This window comes from Paroedura picta, chromosome 2 (genome assembly GCF_049243985.1).
Source record: "Paroedura picta isolate Pp20150507F chromosome 2, Ppicta_v3.0, whole genome shotgun sequence".
In the NCBI taxonomy this organism is placed as follows: Eukaryota; Metazoa; Chordata; class Lepidosauria; order Squamata; family Gekkonidae; genus Paroedura; species Paroedura picta.
The window spans coordinates 133,920,501-133,946,560 of NC_135370.1; the positions used below are offsets into that span (position 1 = coordinate 133,920,501).

The following is a 26,060-nucleotide window of genomic DNA, read 5'->3' on the forward strand; positions in this document are numbered from 1 at the left end:
TTGGTAAGTTTCCAAACTGAAGAGTAGGGGGGGAAACATCAAGAAATTGCAACCTCAAGTTCTGTTGCACAATAAAATCAAAGTCCAGTAGCTCCTTTAAGATCAACAAAGATTTATTCAAGGTGTGAGCTTTCGAGTGTTGGTCTTAAAGGTGCTACTGGACTCTGATTTTATTGTGCTACTTCAGACCAACACGGCTATTCATTTGAATCAAGTTCTGTTGCTAATTATACTCAGGACGTGTCTGTCACATCAAACTGTCTTAAAACAGAGCAAATGAGAAGAGCAGTCGTGTGTATGTGTGTGGATCATTGTGGCTGAAAAAACTTCCCTACCCTCAGCCTTTGCTATCCATACGGTACAGGCTATCTGGTGTCTTAGTTACGGTGATGTAATGCAAGCAAATACATGAAATTTCAATTTGCCTCCTGCTGGACAAAACAGGATATGTTTATGCAAACCAAAAAATGGAGATCTTTATTTCAACTGAAATAGCATGCTGACATTAAGGTGGTCTTCAAATGACCGGTAATCCGGGATTTCTTCATATTTGATCACAGCAGAGATTGGAAACAGCCTTTCTGAACAAATTGCTCAATGCATTCATCACAGTGATACTTAGAAACACCCAGAGATTTACAGATTTACACTGGTTCTTATGCACTGCACTTTAACTGAGCCCTCAGATTCTGCGTACTGTGTACTGCATACTGTGGGGCTTGCATGTGAAGAGGTGGTGGTGTTTGGTGGTGACATTAGCAAACAGAGGATATTGGCTTTGATTTGATTTTGGATATTTTTAAACTCCTGGGTAGTCCTGTTTTTATCTTCAGTTCACTGGCACTCTGGGCCACGCTGGGTGACAAATTATGACTCACTACTGCTGCATTCCATTGTCTAAGGCAGGGGTGGCCAAACTGCGGCTCTCCAGATGTCCATGGACAGGGTGTGTGTTGGCTGGGGCTTATGGGAGTTGTAGTCCATGGACATCTGGAGAACCACAGTTTGGCCACCCCTGGTCTAAGGAAATCTACTGCAGTTCTTTCCAGTTCCTTATATTCCTTATGTTTCAATGCCGGCTTGCTGAGAGTACACCACGAAAAGAAAGGGACGGTTCAAAATTATTGTAACAGAAGAAGAAGAACCTATCCCGGGCTATATTAAACAATTTAACAATAAATACAAATAAACGTTTCTTATCTCTTCTTATATTTTTGTGTGTATAAGCACAACCAGAACGGCCTCTAGATTAAACCGTTTTCAATTTTGTTTTCCTCAGTGGTTGTCCTTCTAAAATACAAAAGCATACAATTAATACAGGCTTATCAACCATTTTTACAAAACAGAAGAGAACATATTTAACTGAACATAGTCATTATTCTAGTCTACAATAGTACTTGCTGAGAGTGGCGGGTAATAAATCCAAATAATAATAACAACAACAACAACGTTACAAATACTTTCATCATTTCTGATTTTTTTTTGTTAAATTATTTTTCAAAATTTGAAAGAGGTCCTATGAGTAAGGTTGCCAACCATTAAAACTAGGCCCTCTAACTCTCCCTTTCAATTTCAGTTTCATCACCAAGCAAAAACAGGTGACCTTGCTTGCTTCCATACCCTGAAAAGCTTCAGCTGCTCACACACATTAAGCCTCTATTCAACATACATTTCCTCCCCAGCTGGTTGGCTAAACAGCCTCAAGGTTCAAATATTACCTCTGCTCTAAGAGCCATCTCAAATTCACGCTGCATTCTGGATTGGGGCGGGATTCAGTGGGTAGTGCTGCTTCTACATTCAAGGTCTAGTTTAACAACTGGTGGGTAATAATTTACTGGGTTGCTCTCCAACATAAAATCTGTTGGGTTCAGCAACATCTTGATTTTCTTTTAAGCTTTTTGTTTTTAAAGAGAGAGAGGAAAAAGAGGAAGATGGACTCAGTTAGAAAATTCAAACTAGGACTTAGATCACAGGTAGGTGCTACAGATTACTACTAACATAACCAAATCCAGAGCCAATAAAGAACATTTTCTCAGATTAGATGGGTTATTTACCTGGGCAGAGAGGGAATGGGTGGCATTTGCATAGCTTGCTTGATCTTAATTTTTGAATACATGGAGGCAGGGCTGTTTAGGGGTGACTCTGGCATGGCAAACAGTGTTTTGTCCTGTTTATGGCAGACAGGTGGGTGACAGCAGTCTCTTAGAAATGTGGGTAAGGTTTTGCGTTCCCTTCTAGTCCATTAATTTAATACATTCTATGAGAAAGATTAGGTAAGGTGTTCAATAATATTTGTTAGGTAAGCCTCCTCTGTTCACTCCTGGTGCTGCATTTTCCTTATGCTCAATTCTCTCCTAATCCTTTCTAATGGCGTTTCATAAACTGACTTTAAGAAGTAAAGTCCCTCAGCTGCAAGTTCCTGGTTTGTAAGATACCACCACCCTTTTCAGTCTTTACTGAATTTCATATTATTTAGCTGTGAAATTTAGGATTATTTGCCTGAATTTCTTTCTTTTGAACAGGAAAATCCTTCCACCAAGCAACCCAGTGACAAGTATTTCATATCCTACCGACTTTCAAATTTTGCCCAAGTTTTAGATTTGTGGGAATTGTGTTATGCTGTTGTATCCAGCATTTTTTAAAAGCCCAGCAAAACCCATACTCTTGCTCCTTGTGATGGTGCAAATGAATCTAAAAAGCTCTGGATTCTATTATGCCTCCTTTCTCACCGTGCTTTCTTTTAGCCAGCTAGAACAAAAGTGTTCATGTGCTGCCAGATCCTTACCAAAAACACTCCTTCTTTCCCAATCAGGCTGCCACCTCCTCCTCTTTCTCAATTCACTCCCAGCTGCCACAATGTAGTGTTTTGACATTTTAACTACTTCCAGAATGATAGATGGTGACATCCCCACATGAATCAGGCACAAGGAGGCAGCCCATCAAAGCTGTGCAGGTTTCCAGTGGTACCAATATAGCACAGGAAGCACCAGAAGGAAAAAAGAATGCACTAAGAAAAAGAAAATATGTGTCACATCTCAACATTTTAGCAGTGTTGCAGGACCATAACCTTTAACTTAGAACTGGAAGGCAGGATCCCATAAGGTCCTCTAGTATAAGTTTTCAGTTATGTAAGTAATGCAACAAAAGTAATATGTTGGAGGAAATCTACTTTAATGATTCATGGAAACAGGTCATTGGTTAATGGTTAAAAATGTCATTCCATTTACAATGAAACATGACAGCAAATGTCCAAATATTCCACCTGAAGTCTTTCATGGCAGTGTAATCACATTCTTAGAAAAATCTAGCAGCACTTGCACAGAGAGCCAGAGGTCAAGAAGAGCCACACAGAGACGGCCAAAGTGCTAAAGTGCTAAAACAGGAAAGTTCTTGTGCATTTTACCCTCTTGGAGCCCCCACTTTGATGACTGCCGCTTCTCTGGTGCTCCTACTTAAAGGCAGAATTAAATGATCGGCCAATGACAATCCTTCTCACTTCACTTGTTCCTGCCCCAATTTCATATAGCTTGGCATCTCTCAGGAGACGGCCCATAGGGTAGTCATTGATGTAGCCATTTCCACCTGTAATATAAAGAGAGAGCCTAAGAGTCTAAGGAGAAACTGTGCACCTGGATGCAAACTGTGTATGGATGAGCAGAGCCTTTGGAAGAAGGACTGTTTACTTCAGCTGAAGCAGAAATCACCTATCACAGAATGGTAGCTACAAGGCAGTGATTAGCACAGGAAAACAAGGAGATTGCCTTTATCCAGCACCAGTGCAAATCAGCCTTTAGGAATGCATTGAATTATTCTTTTGGACAACTCTTCAAGGAAGCAGTTAAATAACAAGCTAGGATAGGGTAGCAACCTTATCTTTGCCAGCTAACAAATATAATAAATGGCAATCGTGACAACATACTGGAAAGTGTGACATCAATGGGAAAACAAAAGATCTTATAGAAGAATATAAATCACAACTGAATAAAAAATGGGTGCTTCTAATTGTCTCTAAACTCGGGCTGCCAGCTTTTGAAAGTGGTTTCTCTAGCTGTCCCTTTAATATCAGATTGATCTGCAACAAAAGCCTGGTTGTGTCACTTACTTCCATGCCATGAAAAATGTTAACTATCCATTTTTATGCCTTAACCGCCTGGCAAAGGAATAGGATGCTTTTCCCGGCCAGTGGCAGCCCTGTTCCTAACTAGCTAGCTGCTCAGTGGGCCGACTGCATCTACAGCCTTACCCAGACACTGGATTCCATCCAAAGCAACTTGAGTAGCACATTCTGCAGAGTAGAGAATCACCCCGGCACAGTCCTAGTAGAGGGGATAAAATAGTTACACAAATAGTAGAACTTCAGGCTTCAATGCACAGCTTCTCCAAATTCATCAGTCCTTTTCTTTGGCAATGAGAGCACTACAAGCCCTGCAAGGGTGCACAGCAGCCCTCTCCCATCTAACGTACATAGAAGTTAAGGAGGTGAATAATCATTGCCATACTTAAAGCAAGTTAGAAATGACACCACAGCGGCTTCTAGTACCAGGGTAACAGGAATGCTGTATATTGTATTAGTAAGTAATTGAAATCACACAGCCCAAGAAGTCATCGTCTTCATTGAAACAGAGCTCACCTTTGCACTGAAATGTCCTTGATCACAGGCTTTTGCTACGTTGTAGACATACTGTCGACATGCCATCAGCCGGGTGTACATGTCAGCCATTTTTGCCTGCATAAGCTTAACAGCACAGGGAAGTGGGGAAAGAAGAAAATGCTGGACTGAAAGATAAATCTAATATATGAAAAAAGCAAGCAAGGAGCAGAACCTTGACATAACATTCAGGGCAGAACAGTGGGAAATGGAATTCTCTGCAGCAGCCACGTCTTCAATTTGGCTTAGGTAAAATTAAGGCAATAAGAACTCAATCTACGATGGATGGCAATCTTTGTATTTGGATGTCACATCAATGGCCTCTCTCTCTCTCTCTCTCTCTCTCTCTCTCTCTCTCTCTCTCTCTCTCTCTCTCATGCCACACAGAGATGCACTCCCGGACTGCTTAGGAAGACAGATCCACTTCCTACTGTGTCTGCATTGCAAGGTCAATCAGAAACTACAGTGACTGTGCTTGATGAGTGTTGGCATCCATTCTTTCCAAATGAAGACAGCTCTTCCAATGGGACTGAGCTACGACAGCAAGACAGTCAGTATCACTTTGACAGCAGTAAAGTTACAGTGCAAAGATACCTTCTGGTTCCAAATCCCAAGCTTGACCCTGAAGTAATCAGGTAAGTTCTTCCAAACTTTCACCGAGTGTCATCATGAGCCAACTCTACCCAAACCCTGATCAGATTTGCCCACCACTAAGTTTCTGAACGAGAGCGTCTGAAGTTTTAGCAATACAAAATGTGTTTCCCATTACATGAAAGCACACAGAAATGCAGTAAGAGGAAATGGTTAGCTTCTGTAGGCAACAAGCCAAGTCAAAACTTTGGTGGAAACATCCCAATAAGAGAAATTGATCCAAAATCCTTTTCATGGCTTATGACAAGCACAAAGGCAATGGGATTTTGTTAAGCCATTGAAGCATGCTCTAGAAGTTCATAGACTGCCCGCTGCTTGCTCTTACCTGGAAATGGCCAATTTTCTGCCCAAAGGCTTCTCTCACATGTAAATAAGGCAGAGAATGATCAAGAACGGCCTGCATGATTCTGCCAAGGAAACAGACACTCCGTGACATAAGGTGTTGAAGGGCAAGGGAAAACTATTGGCTGTCCAAGAGGTGACTAGAAAGTGCTGAGCTGTTGGAATGATCTCTTTGGGATGTTTAAAGGCATGGATATTCATCTGAGTCTCCTCACAAGAAATGTTGCAAAATTCCATGAACTAACAACCCTTACCCACCTTCATCCCCCTGGAAAGATGGAAGAGTCTAAATTTCCACATTCTACTGAGGTTTAGTTTTAGTTTACTTTATCATAATTATCATCCGAGATCAGCAATCAAGAATAATTTCCCTGATGGAAAAAATAACCATGAACGCTAGGAGAACATGCAACTTTCATTAAGGGAGGAGGAAAGGGTGTTATTCTCTAAGAGGAAGACAAGGCACTGTCTCTGTGGTCAAAGGAGTGGCATTGCTATTTTGTTGTAGCTAATGCAACAAAGGCTTGAGCGCCTTACAGACTAAACACACACATGGGGGCACAAGGTTGGCCCACTTTGTCAGATGCATGAAGTATGATTCTGTGAAGTTCAAGGGGGTGGCAGGTTAGAATGGATGACCGATAGGGTTGTGAGTGTCCTGCATAGTGCAGGGGGTTAGACTAGATGATCCAGGAGGTCCCTTCCAACTCTATTATTCTATGATTCTATGCCATCCCATGGCAGACTGTGTCATGGTAACAAGTGAACAAGGGTGGGGTATGGGAAGTCATTATAAAGGATGTTCTGAAGGCCCAACGATCTAAGAAATGGGTATATTTCCCTGCAGAACAAAGATTACACAATCCAGTTCAAAGAATACATTATTTCCAAACAGAATGAGTGTGGGCCACTCTCAACTAGAGATGAACTGACAAAGAATAGCATATATCTAATTTTTATAATCTAAACTGAGTGCAAGCCTATCACTGTCAAAACTGCACATAATTTCCTAATCAGAAGTTTTTTCCTTAAGCATGGCAATTGTTGTTTGTCCAGGAAAGTGGGAATACTCTCTTGCTTGTATTCATTTATTCTCTTGCTAAGAGAGAACCCTGTTTGGCCAATATAAATGGCAGAAGATCACCACTATCCCATGACATAGATCATGTCAGAGATGTGCAGATGAAGGAACCCTTGATGGCATGAAACAAGATGGGTTCACATTCTCCTGTGCAGAGATGAGTCCTATGATTAAGTTGGCACTTCTGTGTGTATATTCATTGGGAGGCCCATTTTGAGTGGTGAGTCATTGCTCTACTTTGTTTCAAGCTGGAGGTTACTTTTGTGTGCCATTTATTAAGCAACAACAACTGTTTTTCATCCTGTCAAAAAATTCTGAGGGGAAGAACATCAAATTGACCTTTGTGACCGCCAAGTCTCTATTTTGGTATATGCGTCTACCTTCTCATCCTGGCAGACACCAGCTCCTTCACTTAAATTGCCTTTAGATGTCACCCTATCCAAGTGTCTCAGTACTTTTTCTACACTTACATTAGGAGCTTTGCCACTTGGTCAAAGATCCCTGGGTTGTCATTTGTGTGCGTGATTGCCCAGTGTGCATTTTTTAATGTAGCTGCTACTCCACTTTTCCTCCAAACAATTCAGGGTACCTTCACCTGACTTATCCTCATTACAATCTTGAGAGGTAGATTAGGCTGGGAGAATGTGACTGGCCCAGGAACATCCTATGAGCTTCATGGCCAAGTGGTGAAGAGAACTTAGGTCTTTCAAGTCCTAATCCAGCATTTATTCATTTTATTTATTTATAATTGAATTTGTTCTCCCTTGACCTAGGTGTGATCACTCAGCCTAGTGAGAGGCAGCAGGAGGAAGGTTCTCTCTTATATTCTGGCTACCTAGTGTGAAGGTGGGACCTATTCTAGAATATATGGGTCACACCAGCCTATCTAAGGCTTATCTGTACAGCTTTCCATCTCTAATGTATTTCCTCATCCTTATCTCTTTGAAGGAACAGCATGAAGAAGTCCACATTAGGGAAAAAGAAGGAGTGCACTTCTGAACCAATCTGGGCTGTTGTTGCTATTATCTTGTTAATGTGTAACATCTCCTAGAGCGGTGATCCCCAACCACCGGGCCATGGCTCCTTCTCCCTGCCCCCCCAGGCCGCAAGCTTCTTTTTGCGGAAGGAGGGGGGAGAGGGAAGTGCTGCCGCATGCAAGGCAGTTTCGCGCATGCACAGATGCACATGTGCAGCCGAATGCAAGGCAGTTTCGCGCATGCGTGGCCGCTGGATCACCCTCCCCCAGCCACTGGTCCGCAGCCTAAAAAAGGTTGCGGACCACTGTCCTAGAGCACTCCCTACAACATAAATGTATATGGACGTGATGCCTGTTATCCCCCCTTAGGGTGCACTCCAATGGATGGCCGACAGCAGCAGCGGCACCGGAGCAGTGAGGCCTAGCATTGAGATGCACTTGTTGCTCTGGCGCCACCGCTAATGCCAGGCTTTCAAGGCCACTCCCACCATCCGAGGAGCAGGAGCAGCCTCGGAAGACTTGTGGGGCTGGCAATGGCAAGCTCACCTCAGCATTGGGTTTCACTGAGCTGGCATTGCCTCCACTAGGCTTCCGAGGCCACTCCTGCACTCCAGAGACCGGGAGAAGCCTCGGCAGACTGGCAGGGCTGGCGGCAACAAGCATGCCTCAGTGTGGTGGCTTGCTAGGCTGGAGCTGCCTCTGCTAGCCTTTCGAGCTCGCTCCCACACTCAGGAGAGCGGGAGAAGCCTCGGCAGACTGGCAGCGGTGGCAGCACCAAGTGCGCCTCAGTGCAGGCTCCAAGTGCCAAGGATGCACCAGCCATTGCACCCAGGAGTCATGCGTGCAACGTGGGGAAGGGAGTCGGGGGTAGAGGGGAGGAGGGAATGGGCAGGGGACAAAGATTCTCGCCCATTCTGTAGATGTTCCACATAAGGGACAAAAATCCTTGTCAGTTGATTTATTTATTCCCCCCAAATGACAAACCCAGAATAAAGGGTGGCATCCTTTAATCAGCCAATTCAAGAGATCATTCTTTAATTCTTTACCTAGATATTAAGAAAATGAACCCGTAGTTCAAAGGAATTCTATTAGACTTCCATCAATGGAAACGGGAGGCCAGAGCCACCAGGCAGAACTACTAAGACAACAATATTAACATGGAACTGTTCAACCAATATAGTGTGCAATTTATTTTTTAAAAGGCCTTCCCAAGTTTAAGGCAACGTTTTCACTGTATTCTGAATGTCCAATTGTCTTCTCTTTGGGATAGATCCTACATGCAGCAGCCTGAATGATTGCCTCTGGAAGTCCCATGGGCCACTGCTTCAGCACACAGCCACCCAAAGAGAGGCTGTCTTTCTGTGAAGTGCTCCATGGGGGAGCCATTTCAATTCACAGCAGGGATTTCCTTCAGCTGCCACCATTACACCTCGTGCAGTAGCCTTGTGGTGGGTAGCTCCGATGTGGCATCACTGATCCAGGCAGACAGTGCCTCTCCATAGGAGTACTTTCCAACCATAAGCAGGGTAGTGCCTCCATAGGCTCCCAAAGACAATGGGGGGGGGGCTGCCAGGGATAGGAATGTGCTCTTTTCCTAGGTTTCATGAAAATTTAAAGCAGAAGAAATCATCCAAGTGGAATAAGGGAGATAAAAAGATTAAGTTAAAATGGAAAAGTAATCTTTCTTCTCAGCTGGAATAATTTCCCCCTGCAAACAACAAGGGTATACTTAAGTGGCAATGAATTGTCATCACTATTACTGCCACAAATGGGGAAAAACTGGTGACACAGGACAAGGTATGTAGCTAGACTGAGGAATGAATATATATTTACCCCAGTGGTCCACCGCACAACACGAGCCTCTCCAGATCCAAGCCACTCATTAGCACATAGACTCCTTTATTCAGGTGCCCCAGGACATTTGCAGCTGCGGGAGGCAAAGGAAACATGCGGCACGCCTGTCGGAGATTTATGCACAATCACACAACATTACTTCGTGTATTCAACAGGCACTTTTATGTTCCAGCCCCACAAGGGAGAAAGGTGTTGATTCAAGATGACAAAATGTCTTTAAAGTTCTACAAATTTTGAGATTGCCAATGAGGGACAATCAAGATTGAACTGGAAGCCATGGAAAATTGTTACTATGTAATCAACATGGCACTTTTTATTAAGACCAACCAAAACACCAAATATGTTGGATTTTGGCTTGAAACATTTGCAAACTTCCCGCCAAATCCAGCCTAAGGCTTAGCACCTCAAAGGTTTGCCTACCATAGTGTGTTATTCTGGTTGATCTTAATCCATGATGTCACATGACTGTTGCTTTGGCATTTTATTTTGGATGCACGCAAGTTTCTGCAGTGTCTTGTTAACGGTGTCATCAAAATTAAAAGGGTACCAAATGAGGAAGGACTGCAGATGACGGATGCAGGAATGGGATCCGGACATGGAGACTTGAATATTTATCATATCAGCGTGGCAGATTGGTATACATTCATACTTTTGACTGGCATCAGTGGAGTTGCCAGCATTCTGTGTTTTAAAAATTTAGCACAATTAAGTTTATTACTAAAACAACTTATATTTCATCATCATCATCATCATTATTATTTATTAGGCTAATATATTGCCACTTTCTGAAGACTTGTGGCGACTTACAACATAAAACCCCCATAAAAGACCCCCTACACCCACAAAGATTGGCAGCTAAAAAATTCCCTATGCCTGAGTAGACCTCCCTAGAGGTGTGTGTGTGTGGGGGGGTGTAGATGTAGTACAACTGTGCCCGAGGAGGGGCCATGATATACCTAGCACTGGCATCAAAGAAAGACCTGGCGGAAGAGCTCCATTTTGCAGGTCTGCGGAACTGTGACAGCTCTGTCAGGGCCCTCAACTGTCCTGGGCACTCATTCCACCAGGTTGGGTTGAGGTGTGAAAAGGCCCTGGACCTGTTTGAGGCCAGGTGTGCTTCCTTGGGGCCAGGGACCTCCAAGAGATTTGTGCCTGCAGAGCAAAGTTCATCCAGAATCACAACCAAGTTCCTTGTCGAGGATGAGATGTCAAGCTGTATAGCAGCTAAGGTGGGCAAATGCACTTCCGGTCACCTTTTTGCCCAGCCACAAGACCTCTGTCTTGGAGAGGCTGAGTTTCAGATGACTCTGCTTTAGCCATCCATCAACTGCTTCTAAATATCTGGCAAATGTACCTGAGGGGGGGGGCTTGAGGAATCCAGGTGGCCCTCCATGAGGAGATAGAGCTGGGTGTTATCAGCATAATGGTGACAACCCAGCCCATAGTTCTGGACCAACTGTGCCAGAGGGCGCATAAAGATGTAAAATAGTATGGTAGAAAAAAATGTGCCCAGAGGGACCCCCATAAGGGAGTTGATAAGGGTGCAATAATTCCTCCCCCTCTCTGTGTTTGATTCTGGAAAGAGGAGAGCAATCACTGAAGGACTGTCCCCCGAATTCCGGCCTTGGTGAGGCGGTGAGCCAACAACTTGTGATTGTCCACATCAAATGCATCCAGCAGATCAAGCATCATAAGTATGGCTGAACCATCATGATCCAGTTGGCACCGGAGATCATCGACCAAGGTGACCAACACTGTTTCCACCCCATGGCCAGTACGGAAGCCTAACTGGTGTGTGTCGATGACCCATATAAAGATACCCAATTTCTGCTAATAATGAAGAGGGGCCAGTAGCTTACCAGGACACTGAAGCCTTTCCCCATGACCAACAGAAATTCTGCTCAGTCCCAAATTAGCTGCAAGAACCTATATATTGAATTGGACCGTATCATACTGTTGAATAAAAATATATAACAGATTTTGAATCCAGTGGCATCTTTAAGACCAGCAAAGTTTTATTCAAGGTATTAGCTTTCACATGCATGCACGCTTCCTCAGATAAAATGAAATGGGAATGACCAGTTCATACAAACAGGAATGATCCCTGAATATGTTAAACATCTTCATTATGCTGTATGCTAATTTATTGCCATTATGTATGGACTGGTCATTCCCATTTGATTTAGGAAGTGTGTACACACATTAAAGCTTATAGCTTGAATAAAATTTTGTTGGTCTTAAATGTGCCAATGGATTTAAACTTTGTTCTATTGCTTCAGACCAACACGGCTACCCACTTGAGTCTAAATATACACAAGTTATTTTTGCCCCCTTTCTTCCCAAGTCCCTAGCATCCCTAAAAAGCTCTTCCAGGGACAGGAATCTTTGGGAACAAAGTGAGATGTGGTGTATGGGAGGCAGCTAAATGTGAGAATTTTCAGGACTTCCACCCTATAATCCTAACACACTCACGTGACACAGGAGCGGGGGCACTGACATTTCTTCCTTAAGGCTTCAGCCCCACACCACCCGTGTGAGGCAGCTAAAAGTGTTTTGTGCAATGCATAAGAGAAGGTTAAGAAACAGTACAGAAACTTTCAAGTACCTAGAAAGTGACCTGAGCCACTATGCCCCAGGCAAAAATGCAAGATGAGCTTTTAGATTCTCTTCTGGCCACTGCTACATGACCTAAGAATGTGACTCCATGGGAAGTTTTTGCTATCAAAGGAACCAGCACTGCTGAAACTGCTCCACAAACTAATATAGCAGACAAGGTTGCAGCACTGAAGTACACTTTGATCTTAAAAGGGAAAAATTCTTCCCAGCATGAGAAACAAAAGATGTGGCCAGATCTCTACCCTGGGAGGATCAGGGGCAGTAGCAATGGTTCAACAAAAGCACAAGTCTTTGGTTCTGTTGCCAATCTCTTTCATTGAGCCAAGGGCAGGGATTCTGTTGCCATGAGAACTTGCAGTTGTAAAGATCAGAACACACATTCAGAAGGAAAAAAAACCCAAAACAGGTCCTGACATCTCTTTTGAGAACACTTCAGATCTTGGACTGCAAGCCTGCAATGAGAAGCGTTACACCTGGGAAAGAATCTGCAAGCAGTCAGCCCTGCTGTGCTGCAGGAATAGCAGTGCAACCTCCATCTTGCTAAGGGCAAAAAGATTAACATTCTATAGCAAAAACACAGGTCAACAGATCTCCTACATCTGCTTCCATAGAGACTGAAAGTGTGATACTCAGTGCCATCCACAAACACTTTCCTGGGAGTAAGCCCTACTGAACTGACTAGAGTTGAATTCTAGACAGACTGGCTTAGACTTGCATTTACTACACCCCAGCTAATGGCCAAAGCTTTTAATTGGCGACTCTGGAAGAGCAGCCATTTTTAAAATTTATTTCTGATGATGATCAAGACTGAAAAATGGCACAAGAATCAGACTAAAGTCATATAAGCACAAAGCCCTTGCCTAATTGGCATTCATGACAAACCACTCAAATCATCTGCCTTTTACTTGTTCCTTGCTTCGTTTTGGAACATGTTATTGTGGGGGTTTAATGTTGGCTTTATTGTTTAATTTTGTTTGCCCAGAGCAGCGATAAATATAAGCAAGTATTCATCTACGGAGTACAGCAGCATGGCACGGTTTAGATGTCACTCACCAGGAATCTTGCAGTCCTCAAAGACCAGTTCACATGTATTAGATCCTCTCATCCCCAGCTTATCAAGTTTTTGGGCAGTGCTGAAACCAGGCATTCCCTGAAGAAGAAGAAGAAGGAGAAGGAGAAGAAGAAGAAGAAGAGGGAGAAGAAGAGGGAGAAGGAGAAGACTTTTCATAAGAAGGCAGAGCACTGCAAGCGTTACATTCTCCTAGTTGTCACTTTTGCAATAAGCAGAGACTGGAAGCTAAATCCCATGGAATGGATCTAGGTGGGAATGAACAAAACACTGGCCTCACCTGAAGGTTTCTTCTCTTCAGTGGGGTGAAGTCATTCAGGTGGTCAGCGGGTGCTGGCTGTCATCAAGGAGGGGCATTGCATTGAACTCACCACAAAACCTCCTGAGTATTAGGGAGGGGACGAATAACTTGGGGGTTTTTGCAGTGAGTTGGATGTGATACCCCTCCTGGATGACAGCCGGCACCCACTGTCCATCTAGATGACTTTGGCCCCACGGAAGGAGAACAGCTATGTCTATCTGAATGTTGGAAGTGAACACACACAATGACGTGGAGCCAGCAAACCACATGGGGAAGTGGGATTCATGTGCACAAAGCTTGAATTTATATAGGAGATAGAAATTAAATAGCCTTGAAACATTTCCCAAGAAAATGATCCCACTTATTGTTTTTATAGCATAACCTACTGTGCCTAGTATCAAAAATGTAGCCTAAATGCAAACACACACCCAACAGCCTCTCCTGCATACATTTAGTTCATGAAAACATGAATGGTGCTGCAAAATTGCAACAACCATCTGCATTTCCCTATGTTTTGAGGTTTTTGACACTTTTTGAGGTCCCTTGCCCCGAACTATCCAAATCCAGAGCTGCCTATCTTTAAATTTCCCAACAGACAATAGCCCAGCCCTGCAAGCCTCTGATAAACTGCACGATCCTCTGAACCTTCACCCTCCGATTTGGGCCTCCGTTTCTGCTACATGAAAGCAGGTAGATGCTGCTTCATGCTTCCTGCAGGGACCAAGCCAAGGGGCAGGAGTGAAAGCATGAACTGTCCTGTGTTTTGAGGACTCGGCCTCCTCACATCCAAGTGACAAGAGGCCATCTACAGATACTCTCCGTTTGGAGCTGATCAAAGGGGGATGAAGAGGAAGTTGGGTTCTTGGCAAACTTACCTTTTCGACAATGAATGCAGTTATACCCTGAGAAGCTGGAACAGCACTGGGACTTGTTTTGGCATAAACTATCAGAACATCAGCATCTGGCCCGTTGGTAATCCAGAACTTGTTCCCATTCAAAACATAATAGTCCCCTAGAAACAAAGGAGAGAAGCAGCTGATTCTCACAGCTCCCCTTATATCCTGTTAAGGCTCCAGTAGAATCATAGTGTCTGTTGTGGGGAGAGGAAGGGAATGGTATTTGTCCCCAAATGCTTTGGGACTCCTTTGGGTAGTGGGCTTTATAAAAACCATCTCTTCTTCTTCTAATAGCCCTTCCTCTGGATAGCCCAGGCTAGATCAGTCCTGCCAAATCTTAGAAGCTAAGCAGGATCAACCCCGACCAGTATTTGGATGGGAGACCTCCAGGGAATACCAGAGTCACTGCACAGAAGCAGACAAGGCAAACCACCCCCTGAATGCCTCTTGCCTTGAAAACCCTACAGGGTGGCCATAAGTCAGCTGTGACTTGATAGAATGAATGAATGATGAATGAATGAATGAAGACCATCGAATATTTCCACAAGTCATACTTCTTAATTGTTTTAATATTAATATCTGTAGGGTTGGACCTGCTCATTTCTGCAACTAAAAACTCCATGGCTTAACCATCAGCCACCTATTTGAGCTGTACAGGGATGCCTAGACATTCTTGAGACTGGTAACAGAAGTCATCTTGGCGTCCTCATTGCAAAGAACGCTGCCTCTATCTAGAGCTGGTTGCAGGGAGCTGCACTAGTGGTGGGACCCATCATGTCCAGGGAAGGTGGTCCTGCCAGAGTCAGGAGTGGTTGAAGTACCCAGTTGTGCTTCCACCTCTGCCAGGATCTCAGTTTGGATACAAGCAGCATTGAACCTTTCAGACTAGCTAACTTCTGGCTGGGCGATCAAAAGGTATCGATCTATTTTTTTTATAGTAGCTAGTCCTTTGCACAGCCGTCAGTTTTATGAAACATGGGGCAGGAACTGTTTTGGCATTGTGGCAGACCCATTAACTCTCACACATCCTTTAGGCTGTTTGTCGATGTTTTGGCTTTGTTGGGCAAAGTGGGAGATTGGTTGCCAAGTCTCAGGTTTTATAGAAAAAGAAGAGTTGGTTCTTATATGCCGCTTTTCTCTAGCTGAAGGCATCTCAAAGTGGCTTACAATCGCCTTCCCTTTCCTCTCCCCACAACAGACACCCTGTGAGGTGGGTGAGGCTGAAAGAGCCCTGAGATTACTGCTGAGTCAGAACAGCTCTAGCAGTGCTATGACTAGCCCAAGGTCACCCAGATGCTTGCATGTGGGGGAGCAAGGAATCAACCCGGCTCCCCAGATTAGAAGTCTGCACTCCTAACCATTACACCAACAATTAGGACCCCCCTTCAAATTGCACTTTTGTCATAACCTGCCTCCTACACATCTTCTTTTCCTGCCGCCACTTTGCTGCTAACCAAAAAGGATGGGTAAGGCAAGCCTAACCAGGTTGCAGCCCAGTATCTGGGGAAAACAAAACAAAACTTAACCCTTTTAAACAACTGCCATTAAAAAGAATGGCAGCCTATTTGTGACCCCCCCCCTTCCACACACACATATACGTAGTGCTCAGCAGCCTCCTTGGGAGGGAAGTTTGCAAAGTACATTATAGCTGAACCCCTGAAATCTAGTGCAAGAGAATGAGGAGTGGAGGCAAGCATCATGCTCTGGGAATTGCAGGCAAGCCTTCCTGCAGCACTGCCCACATCTGGGGGGAACATAGGATGGAAGGGAAGAATGGAGAGGAGATGGCTACTGACTGGCAGCACCAGTAGAGAGCTCTAGCAAGTCTCCATCTTCCCTGGGAACTCTTGCTTGACAAAGATCGGTGGCGATCACAGAGCATCTTCTGCTCCCCTGTGCACAAGCCCCAGACTGTTCTCCACGGAAGATGCTCAAACTGACCTTTGGACAGAGCATGATGCAGAGAGAAGCTGTAAGACTTGCTGCAGTCCTTGTATGCAGCACAATCTTACCTTCTTTATCTGCCCTCAACTTCATGGAGACGACATCAGAACCAGCGTTGGCTTCACTCATGGCTAGAGCTCCCACATGCTCTCCACTGATAAGCTGGAAAGGGGGAAAAAAACCTATACTGATTGATTCCACCTCTCTTCCCAATGGGGACTGAGAGCAGCTTATAGCATTCTCCATTTTACCCTCCCAACAACCCTGTGAGGTAGGTGAGGCTGAGTACAGGTGACTGACCCAAAGCCATCCAGTGAGTGTCCCTGGCAGAGTGAGAACTCGAACTTGGCTCTCCCCGATGCTGTCCAGCAGCCTGACTGCTGAACCACAAGGCGTCAAGAAAGGTGCAAAAGACAAATAAATATGTTGTTGCAGTTCCTCCCACTCTCATGCCTTTTAAACATCACGATGAAACCCAAAAGCCTTTTCACGGAGGCACCCATTGCCTTTGGCACAAACAGCCTCTCCTGCAAAAGGCAAACTGCAGCAGCTCGATCAGGCAGTGGCAAATAAGCACGTCCAGCCATGGCTTTAAAACACCCACGGCTACTCCTCAAGGAGAGACTGGTGCTGAGAGAAGCACGGCTGGCAGGCAGCCACAGAGATCTCCCTCTCCCGTGCCTTGCCCTCGACTACCCTTTGAAAACAGATGAGCCAGAAGGGGAGAGCCAGTTCAGGCACTCCCGGGAAGAGGCCAGATCACTGGAGCCATGTGAGTCTGCAGAGTATGGAACGAATCGGGGGGACTGCCAGGATGTGAGGCGATAAATTAAAGCTGCAGTGCTCATGTAATGGAAGAGCAGATGGTCACCCTCCTCCTGTGCCCCCTTATGCCACTCTCTGGCACAGCAACCTTGTCACCCCCCCACCCCTGCCAGTTTCTTCCTGTCCTTTTCTCTTTTTGCACTCCCCCCCCCCCCAACCTCTTTTTCCTTTTTCAAACTCATTTGGCAAAAGACAAGGTTTCGTGAGCAATTCTCTTGTGAAATAATGGCCAGCAGCTGGACTCCTGTCTATTAATATTTCTTGATGGTTTCTGCTTTGTGAGCTGTTAAATAGGGGCCTAAGGAAGACTGCTTCAGGTAACTGGAATTCCAGGTACACACGCCTTGCCGCTCACATCTGGGTGGGGAAACTGTTCAATGGCAGCAGGGACGGAACCATTTGGTGCTCGGGCACTGGCCCACAGCTCAGTTCACTTCAGCATTAAAAGGCCCCACAAAACCAAAGGCAGCAACTGCCATTCATGCAAGAGAACTGGAATATGCTGCTATCCTAGAGCTACAACCTTGTTCAAAGAAGACCAGATATGGCCTTTTTATTTTCTTGAGAAATGAACAGTTGACATTACAGAAGATTTGAAATGAACTTTGAGTCTGGCGGAAACAAACAAACACACAATTGTACCCTAAATTCATTGAACTGAATGGGCATCGAAAGGTGCAAGTAGCTTTTCAGAGTTCGGAAGCCAAGCAGGGTCAGAGGTGGGTAGTACATGAATAGGAGACCACCAAGGAAGATCAAAGTGAATTAGCAACAAAAGACTCTCAACAAAAGACCCCACTTGCATCTCTCAGGTGCAAGATGGAAGGAAATTGATACAGATAAACTCAGCCATTCCATGTCTACAGTCTGGATCTGCAATCCGTTGCTGCCTTTTCTCATACAGAGCTAGGTCTACAGGATCTACGTTTAGCTCAACAAAGCCAGGCAGGAAAGTTGCAGGAATTATTTCAGAATGACCTTGCGTTTAACTGGAATTATCATTCAAAATTCAGTTCAAAGATGTTAACCAGAATATGTCTGAAGCAAAGAGTCTACACTTTTTGAACTTTATTTCAAATTCAATGACAGCTGTTACCCATCAGTTCTTTTTATCCCCTTCAGAAGGGAGATTCCACAGTCCTACATACCTTGGGCAGGTATTTTTCTTTCTGAGCTTCATTGCCATTCTTCACTAACTGATTAACACAAAGGTTGGAGTGGGCACCGTAGCTCAGCCCAATTGCTGCTGAAGCCCGAGAAATCTCTTCCATCACCAACACATGATCAAGGTAGCCCATCCCAGATCCACCGTATTCAGCTGACGCGAGAGAAAAGGGAAGATTAAGACAGATGAGAACATATTTCTCATGGGATACACATCAGATACAATATCTATACAAAAAAATTGGCTAACCTAGGCAAGCCTGATCCTGTCAGAAGCTAAGCAGGGTTACTCTTGGAAGGGCAACCTCCAAGGAATACCAGGGCCATGATGCGGGTGGGGGGGGGGCAATGGCAAACCATCTCTGAATATCTCTAGCCTGGCTGGCAGACGATCTGAGGATCTCCTGGCAACATTACACACATGCCACACAATAAATAAATAGTGTCATCATGAGACAGGATCTCTACTGGCATAGGTTTGGCTTTTGACCAGCAAGCAATGAGCTGGTCATGTCTGTTTACCCTTTCAGTCTCATCTCCCATATCTTTAAAACACAGAGAATGAGTTGTCCAGAAGATCAGTCATGCTACCGCAGATATGCCTCTTCTCTTTTTCCTTGCCTCTCCTAACCCATCATGGAAATCAAAATAGTCAATATATGGTTCCTCCTATTCATGCACAGAGGAGAGCCATTCAGGCTGCTGTACCCATCCATGCATGAACAATCAATGCAATGAAAGCGACCCAAAAGTGACACTCAGAATGAAGAATCTCATGAATGCACATGAAGCTGCCATTGACTGAATCAAGCGCTTGGTCCTCCAAAGTCAGTATTGTCCACTCAGACTGGCAGTGGCTCCCCAGGGTCTCAGGCAGAGGCCTTTCTCATCACCTACTGCCTGGTCCTTTTAACGGGAGATGCTGGGGTTTTAAAGGGGGACTCTTCTGCATGACAAGCAAATGCTTTGTCACTGAGCCAGCCTCTCAAGGGGGGTTGCAAATTCACTAACTTACCTCCATGGAAAGACAGAGCCCATTCCTGTCTGCTGAGCAATGGGATGTCATGGACGCTGAGAGAATAATGGAGGAACTCCGCATGCAGGAAGATCACTCAAGAACCCCTGAGAGGGACAATCAAGAGTACAGCAAGACAGCAATATACATGGGGCTGGAAAGGACCTGAAAGGAGCCACATTGCATGAGTGGCATTTTGAAATAGTCCCACGATATTCTTGCTGTTGGGTTACAGTAGGCAACCCCTATTTACACACAGATGTGTCCTTAAGACTTAGAAATGAGCTGTTCAGAACAGGTCGTAAAGACACTCACCGGGGGCAGTGATTCCTAGAACTCCCAACTCCCCTAGCTTCTTCCAAAAACCCTACAAAGAGCAGGACAAAAACTGTTAGCAAGGTAGATGGTTGGTACTACTTCTGAGAATATATTTCATTTATCAAAACATTTTTACCACACATTTCCTTGGGCTTCAGGGCATCTTACAATAACAGTTTTAAAACATTTCCAGTTAAAACTAAACTAAAATTATTCACCCCAATTCTCTCCAGAATACAAAAATAAAGATTATTAGTAGCATTATTATTAAGTTCCCTGAACAAAATTCAATTCCCAGTACATGGGGCTTCAATATGGATCAGATTCATGCTAGGCAGGGAGTTGGGGTTTCATCCTTCCCCTGTGACATCTAATCAAGAAGAAGAAGAGTTGGTTTTATACCCCACTTTTCACTATCTGAAAAAGTATCAAAGTAGCTTACAATGCCTTCCCTTCCTTTCCCCACAACAATCACCCTGTGAGGCGAGAGACCTCTGACAGAAACGCCCCATGTACTGTGAATTTGAGAACTGAGTTCCAAGCAAAGAACTCACAACACACATCTATGGGCACAAGACAGCATGTGGCTTCTTCTTGCTTGGCCCTCAGAATATTGACAAGGGGCTAAACTATTCATTCCACAACAAAGACTGAGAATTGAAATAGAGGCATAGTTTGTTTTACTGTAAACCAGTTTGAACAATGAGGAAAAACAGCATAAATGCATAATAAATAAAATGGGCACTTCTGAATTAGCGGCGGGAGGGGGATGCCAGGTCCAGTGGTCCGGGTGGTCCCCCATTTTCTGGATGTAACTCACCCCCCTGAACTCTGCCCCCCGCTCACCTGGACCTGAAAGAACATTGCGAGGTGCTGAGATTATTTGGAAGTGATGGCAGTACACACTGTGGGGGAATGCTCTGATTATGGGCAAAACTCTATGGCTTGAAGCAAACTCTACCAAAGAGGTTTGCCCAAAAGCCATAGCATCACCCCTGATGTATCCAACATGGCAATATCACTTCCAGATGATGTCAGCATGTCCCTCATGAGAACAATAATATTGCTCTGCATACTCTAGGGCAGTGGTTCTCCCTTTGGGGGTCGAATAACCATTTCACAGGGGTTGTGGCAGGGCAAGCAGCTTGGCCGGGGGAGTGCCATCCACACAACAGCCTTGCAGGGTAGATCGAGATAGAGCTGAACCGAACTGAGAAACCCCGGGGGAAAAAAAAACAATTTATATACAATCATGAACAATCGATCTTCACGCCATTGGTCAGTTTCTGTTTAATTTCTGTGAAAGAACACTTGCATAATTTTATGGTTGGGGGTCACCACAACATGAGGAACTGCATTAAAGGCTAGTGGCATCAGGAAGGTTGGGAACCACTGCCTTAGGGTCTTCCCAGAGTTAGAAATGCACATTTTGTTTGCTGCATGGCTGGGTGAAACTGACATGTCTTAGAACATTTCTGGCCAAGCGATGCTTTGCTAATTAGAATCAGACAACATTGCCCCTAAGGTGGTTTGCGAGCAAACTCCTGTTGCCCACGGAGGGGTTTGGGCACTAATAAAACTGGATTTCCCTCTCAATTAATGGCAAAGTCAAATGCCATGAGAGACATTGTTATTTGCCTGCTTTGAGGAACCACAGAGTTCAAGAACAAACTTGGCCATTGTAATATTTCCTACCAGTTGGAAATTACATTGTGGTGGCTTTTTGGTTTACTGGGTCCTTTCTAGACAAATAACACTGTGATGCTCTCTCCAAATTGAAAGATCAATTTGTTGGCCACATAATGCACAAGCAATTGGAACAGGAAGAGTCTGTCATTCAATAAGTCTTTTGCAAGGCTGCCAAAATGCAAAGGATCTTGGATTGATACCTTATTGATAACTTATTGTTTGTGCATGGACTGCCAAAAGCTATTTAACTGCTTTTTTGTTTACTGTTTGTTCCTATACAGACGAACAGTAGCTAAAATTCCAGACTTTCTTCACTAGGCATACGATATAATGTGGAAAGCTGAATATTCCTGAGATTGGATTCATAAAATGTTATTACGAATTTCAGAGAAATATGGCAGGTATGCCAGTAGATATGAACTTCCCAAGTACAGGCAGGCATCTAAAAGGCAGCAGCCATCAGAAGTGAGGCCCATAAAATACCTCCAGCTCTTCAAATTTATAGAGTACTCGTAAGGGGAATCTATTAAATCCCAGTTAGAAGCCCAACCGCGATAGTGGACTCTTTACAACCTATAGAAAGTGTCAGGAAAAATTTATGTGCTAAAGAGAAAGTCAGTGCCCTTTACACCTGCCAGAAAGGAAAACACTCTATATTTCTCAATAAGAAATTATACATATTAAAAAAAACTTATTTATTTAAAATATGTATATACCATTTCTGTGACAAGCTCTCTAATGCAGTTACTGAAGGATATTCTGTGCCCAGTTATAAGTTGATGACAAAAAGGATATATCTGTTACAAATACATTAATTTCTTCTAAAGACAGGTATTTCATCACTTTCTATTCTTAAGCTCATCTCCCTACAACAGGCCAGCAATCTACTGTGAAAATACACTCACTAGGTTGCCACACCAGCTGGCCAGCGAGCGAAAGCACTTACCCTCATGTCTTTAAATTCATTCTGCTGGTCAATTTCTTGGGCCTTTGGAGCCAAGTGTTCCTGACAGAATTTGTGCATGGTTTGTCTAAGCTGTTAAAAGATGCAACGTAATAAAATAAACATAAATCCCAAGAATAACTTGGTGTAAACTTTAAATCTACTGAAATTCATGACACAGCTTTCCAAACAGTTGTTTGGGAAGTACTTAGGTGGAATAACTTAGTGGACTTTGTCCCTTCCCAAGTGTATATCTACTGAGCTTTAAGATGGTTTATATTGCTTTTAAACATTTACATCGGTCAGTGGCAGTAGGAAATACTTTTAATATTTTGCAACTAAAGTTATAGATTACTTTAGCAGCGCAACCTTATTTTCTGCTTCAGCACAGGAGGACTGCAAGGGGGCTGGAGGCAGGAGACGGCGTGCTAGCTCTAGTTGAACAATCTAGTTGAACAATAATTCCAGAAAATAAGCAAGAAACCCCTCACAGTGAACTGAATCCTGCAAGCACCTATTTCTGTCATAGCGGGAGCAGAATTTATTCAACTGGATTAGATCTCAAACTGCTAAACCTCACTTCTCTAGCTTTATCCCCCCCCTCCCATAAATAGGATTCCTTTTCACTGCCAGGGACATGTTCAGAGTTAGAATTCAATATAAATGAATTCTGTTTTTTGGCCCCTGAGCCCCATTTGGGCTGGGACCTGCCTTCGTACCTGTGGGACCTACCTTCTCTATGACATCCCCCAAAGAAACTTATGGTTGAGCTCACACAATCTGGTCAAGATCCCTGGTCCCAGAGAAATAAATTGGCTCATTGGTGGAATGTTCTCCCAAGTGAGATCACGAGCCTGCGGGACTTGAGACAGTTCCACAGGGTCTGTAAAACAAAGCTGTTCTACCAGGCCTACGGCTGAAGCCAGTAAGTGTAAACACCATCAATAAGGAGGCCTCCCTTCACAAATTGACAAACATCTGTATTCCATCCAGAAACTCTGAGCAATGCACTGTACCTCCCCCCTCCTGTTGGAGAAAAGGCAGCAAGTTTTTGGTTGGTTTTAAAGCAAATCTGAATGTTTTAAACATCTGCAATGTTTACAGATTGATGTGCCGCCAGCTGCCCTCAGCCTTCAGGGAATGGCAGCAAATCAATTTGAAAAATAAATATATTTGTTAATTGTCTAAAAGAAGTTCTGTACCATTTTAGATCCTGCTTGACAGGTTTCTTTCTGACAACAGAAGGGGGAAGGGTTTAGCACGTCCTAGTTCTATATTTCAGACCTGTTGGAAGCAAGCTATGTACAGTTTAGCACCACGCATAAAAAGAGCATGGCCTTGGGACTACCACCAGACCTACACTTCTGTTCATCAATATTTCTGTTCTGTATCTGTATGCTGATTGTGGGCCATTTGTAAGACTCTGCTAACTGACTGGATCCTCTCAGCTGCAATTGCTCAGTTAATTCTGCATCTGAACTCTAGCTCAGGGGTCATCAACCTGTGGTCCTCCAGATGTCCATGGACTACAATTCCCATGAGCCCCTGCCAGCATTTGCTGGCAGGTGCTCATGGGAATTGTAGTCCATGGACATCTGGAGGACCACAGGTTGACTACCCCTGCTCTAGCTAAACCTTCCTGGCAGTTAATCCCCACCACAACCTCTATGTATGGGTGAGGAAATTCTGTTTTGTTGTACCAAAAGAAGTGTGATTGCACATGAAAGCTTTTATCTTGAATCAGACTTTGTTCTTGTCTTAAAGGTGCCACCATTAGACTCAAATTTTGTTCATGACCTTTAGTAGTTAGGATAGGAGTTGAAAGGCTCGTATTTTGCTGCACAAATGCACTTATCCAAAGTTCAAATTTCAATCTGTCTTCAATTATAACAAAAATTAGTTTAGTTTTTTAAAGGCAATTGCCTTGAATTAAGAAGAATAAATAATTTGTGAGGAAACTGGTTCTAGGCAGCTTGGTACTTGTTCAAGAAGAGGTATTGTCACACAATATATAAAATGGCTGTACTTATGCTTTATAGTTCATCTCTTTTCTGAACAGAAATTAAATTCACATGAGAGAGTCACAGTTTGAGTTTCTGCTGAGCCTAATTAAATGCATTTCAGTACAGTTGAGAACATCACAGAATAAGAACACTTTTCCATTTAGTTCATGCATTCTGACTTGCAATTCTTATAGATGGCCACTGTATTCAGATCATTATGTGACTAACATAGATTCGAATGTATCTAAACTAACCAAAGAACAAAGAATCACAGTTCTAACATAGTGTTTCAAGCTGAACTGGCCACAGGCAACCGATTAGAAGGCGTTTTAATTATTTCCATAATAAAAGCAACGCCCTCCAGCACCATCTTTACACCCCAACACGAGTTCAAGAACCGCACATGACATGACCAGGGGATCCCGACGGGAGACCTTGGGGGCTGAACTGGAGGTTACCATGTAGCTGAACCTGTGTTTGTACTGTAATCAGAAGTATAAATGCTTTGATTTAGAGAGCCTGCCTGCTCTCTGCCTTTTGGTTCGCTGCTTCTCCTGCAGGGAGCCTACTCCTCAGCTGACGAATAAAGATCGCTTGGTATGATCTGTAAAGTTCCTAGTTTTGTTTTACGGCGCAAGTCAGAAGATGACTGCCGATTGGCTCAGTCTTGCCTGCTCCCTACGCCCGGAAACGACGACGGACGCAAAAGCGAGGGTGGCGCTCTGCACATGGTCCGAGACCCTTGCCTCCTTAGGCTTCCCGCGCGCGTGGCGGAACGTCAGCACACGCTTCAGGCCGGCGCCTGCAGGGACCGCGCTCCACCACGGGCAGGGGCTGGGAAAGCGACTGGGGGAACACCCGTGACCTTTCCCCGCGGGGCTGAAGCCCAGCCCCCCCCCCCCCCCCCATACCTGCTGCTGTTCCTCGCTCAGCCCATTCACCGTGTCGTCCAAAGAGCCGCCGGCGCAGCCTCGCCGCCCCAGCGAAAGCGCCCGCCAGGCGTGGAGCCGAGCCCAGCCAGCCAGCCGCTTCCCCGCCACAGCCGCCATCGCTCCTGCCACCGCCGCCGCCGCTCCGCCCGAGAGGCCGGGACTCCGAGCCACGCCCCACCCACCCCTCCCGCCAATCGCCGCGCGGGGGTGGGGCGCGGCTGGCCAGTAGGAGCCGGAGGAGGGCCAGCGGGGCGGGGCCTCCTTGCCCGGAACGGGCTGCCGCGGGGAGGGCCGCCGCTTGCTGCTGCGCCAAGAGGCTCCCGAGATCCCCCCCCCCCCCCGTCTGCGAAGTCGGATGGCGTGTGCTCTTTCGGCCCCTGGGAGGAAATCCTACTGAAGTCCGCGCTGCCTCGGCTCCTTCGCTGGAAATTTGTAGGAGGAGGGGGCCGCCTGGCCCTGTGCGGCGTGATCCTGGTACAGAGGGAACCACTGATGCTTGAGATCCTGATGGGGACAGTCCCTAGCCCTTGTCCTGCAGCACTGAGGATACAAAATGACCCATCTGCCAGCGTCATTTAGGAGCGGTGCAGCAGCTGCTTGGCATGTGGGCACGATCATCAGTTCCGGGCATCTCCTGAGACCCTGGAAAGCTCTGGCCCATCAGAGTAGACAATACTTTGAGGGACCAAGGATTTGGTTCGGTGCAAGGCAACTTCGTGCATATGGTCAGTTCTGAGACATGCCAATGCGCACAGGCTTCAGACTGGTGTAGAACTAGGCTGCGAGGGGAAAG

The 26,060-nt window shown here is 44.9% G+C and overlaps 1 protein-coding gene and 1 long non-coding RNA gene across 2 annotated transcripts; one reads left to right on the forward strand and one right to left on the reverse strand.

Annotated features, from left to right (window-relative positions):
- Positions 1–1,824: 1,824 nt before the first annotated feature.
- On the forward strand, positions 1,825–8,862 carry LOC143830412 (uncharacterized). Its single transcript, XR_013228439.1, has 3 exons — positions 1,825–1,973; positions 5,036–5,283; positions 8,749–8,862. It is a non-coding gene; the product is annotated as an uncharacterized LOC143830412 (long non-coding RNA).
- IVD (isovaleryl-CoA dehydrogenase) lies at positions 3,151–25,427 on the reverse strand. The gene is made up of 12 exons (XM_077322896.1): positions 25,247–25,427; positions 22,336–22,425; positions 19,698–19,749; positions 18,352–18,521; positions 16,447–16,540; positions 14,414–14,550; positions 13,222–13,318; positions 9,532–9,625; positions 5,625–5,706; positions 4,631–4,735; positions 4,244–4,316; positions 3,151–3,582 (listed from the first exon to the last, which is right to left on the reverse strand). Exons 1-12 carry the CDS (start codon positions 25,382–25,384, stop codon positions 3,449–3,451), a joined length of 1,266 nt encoding a protein of 421 aa, XP_077179011.1. The 5' UTR covers positions 25,385–25,427; the 3' UTR covers positions 3,151–3,448.
- Positions 25,428–26,060: the final 633 nt, after the last annotated feature.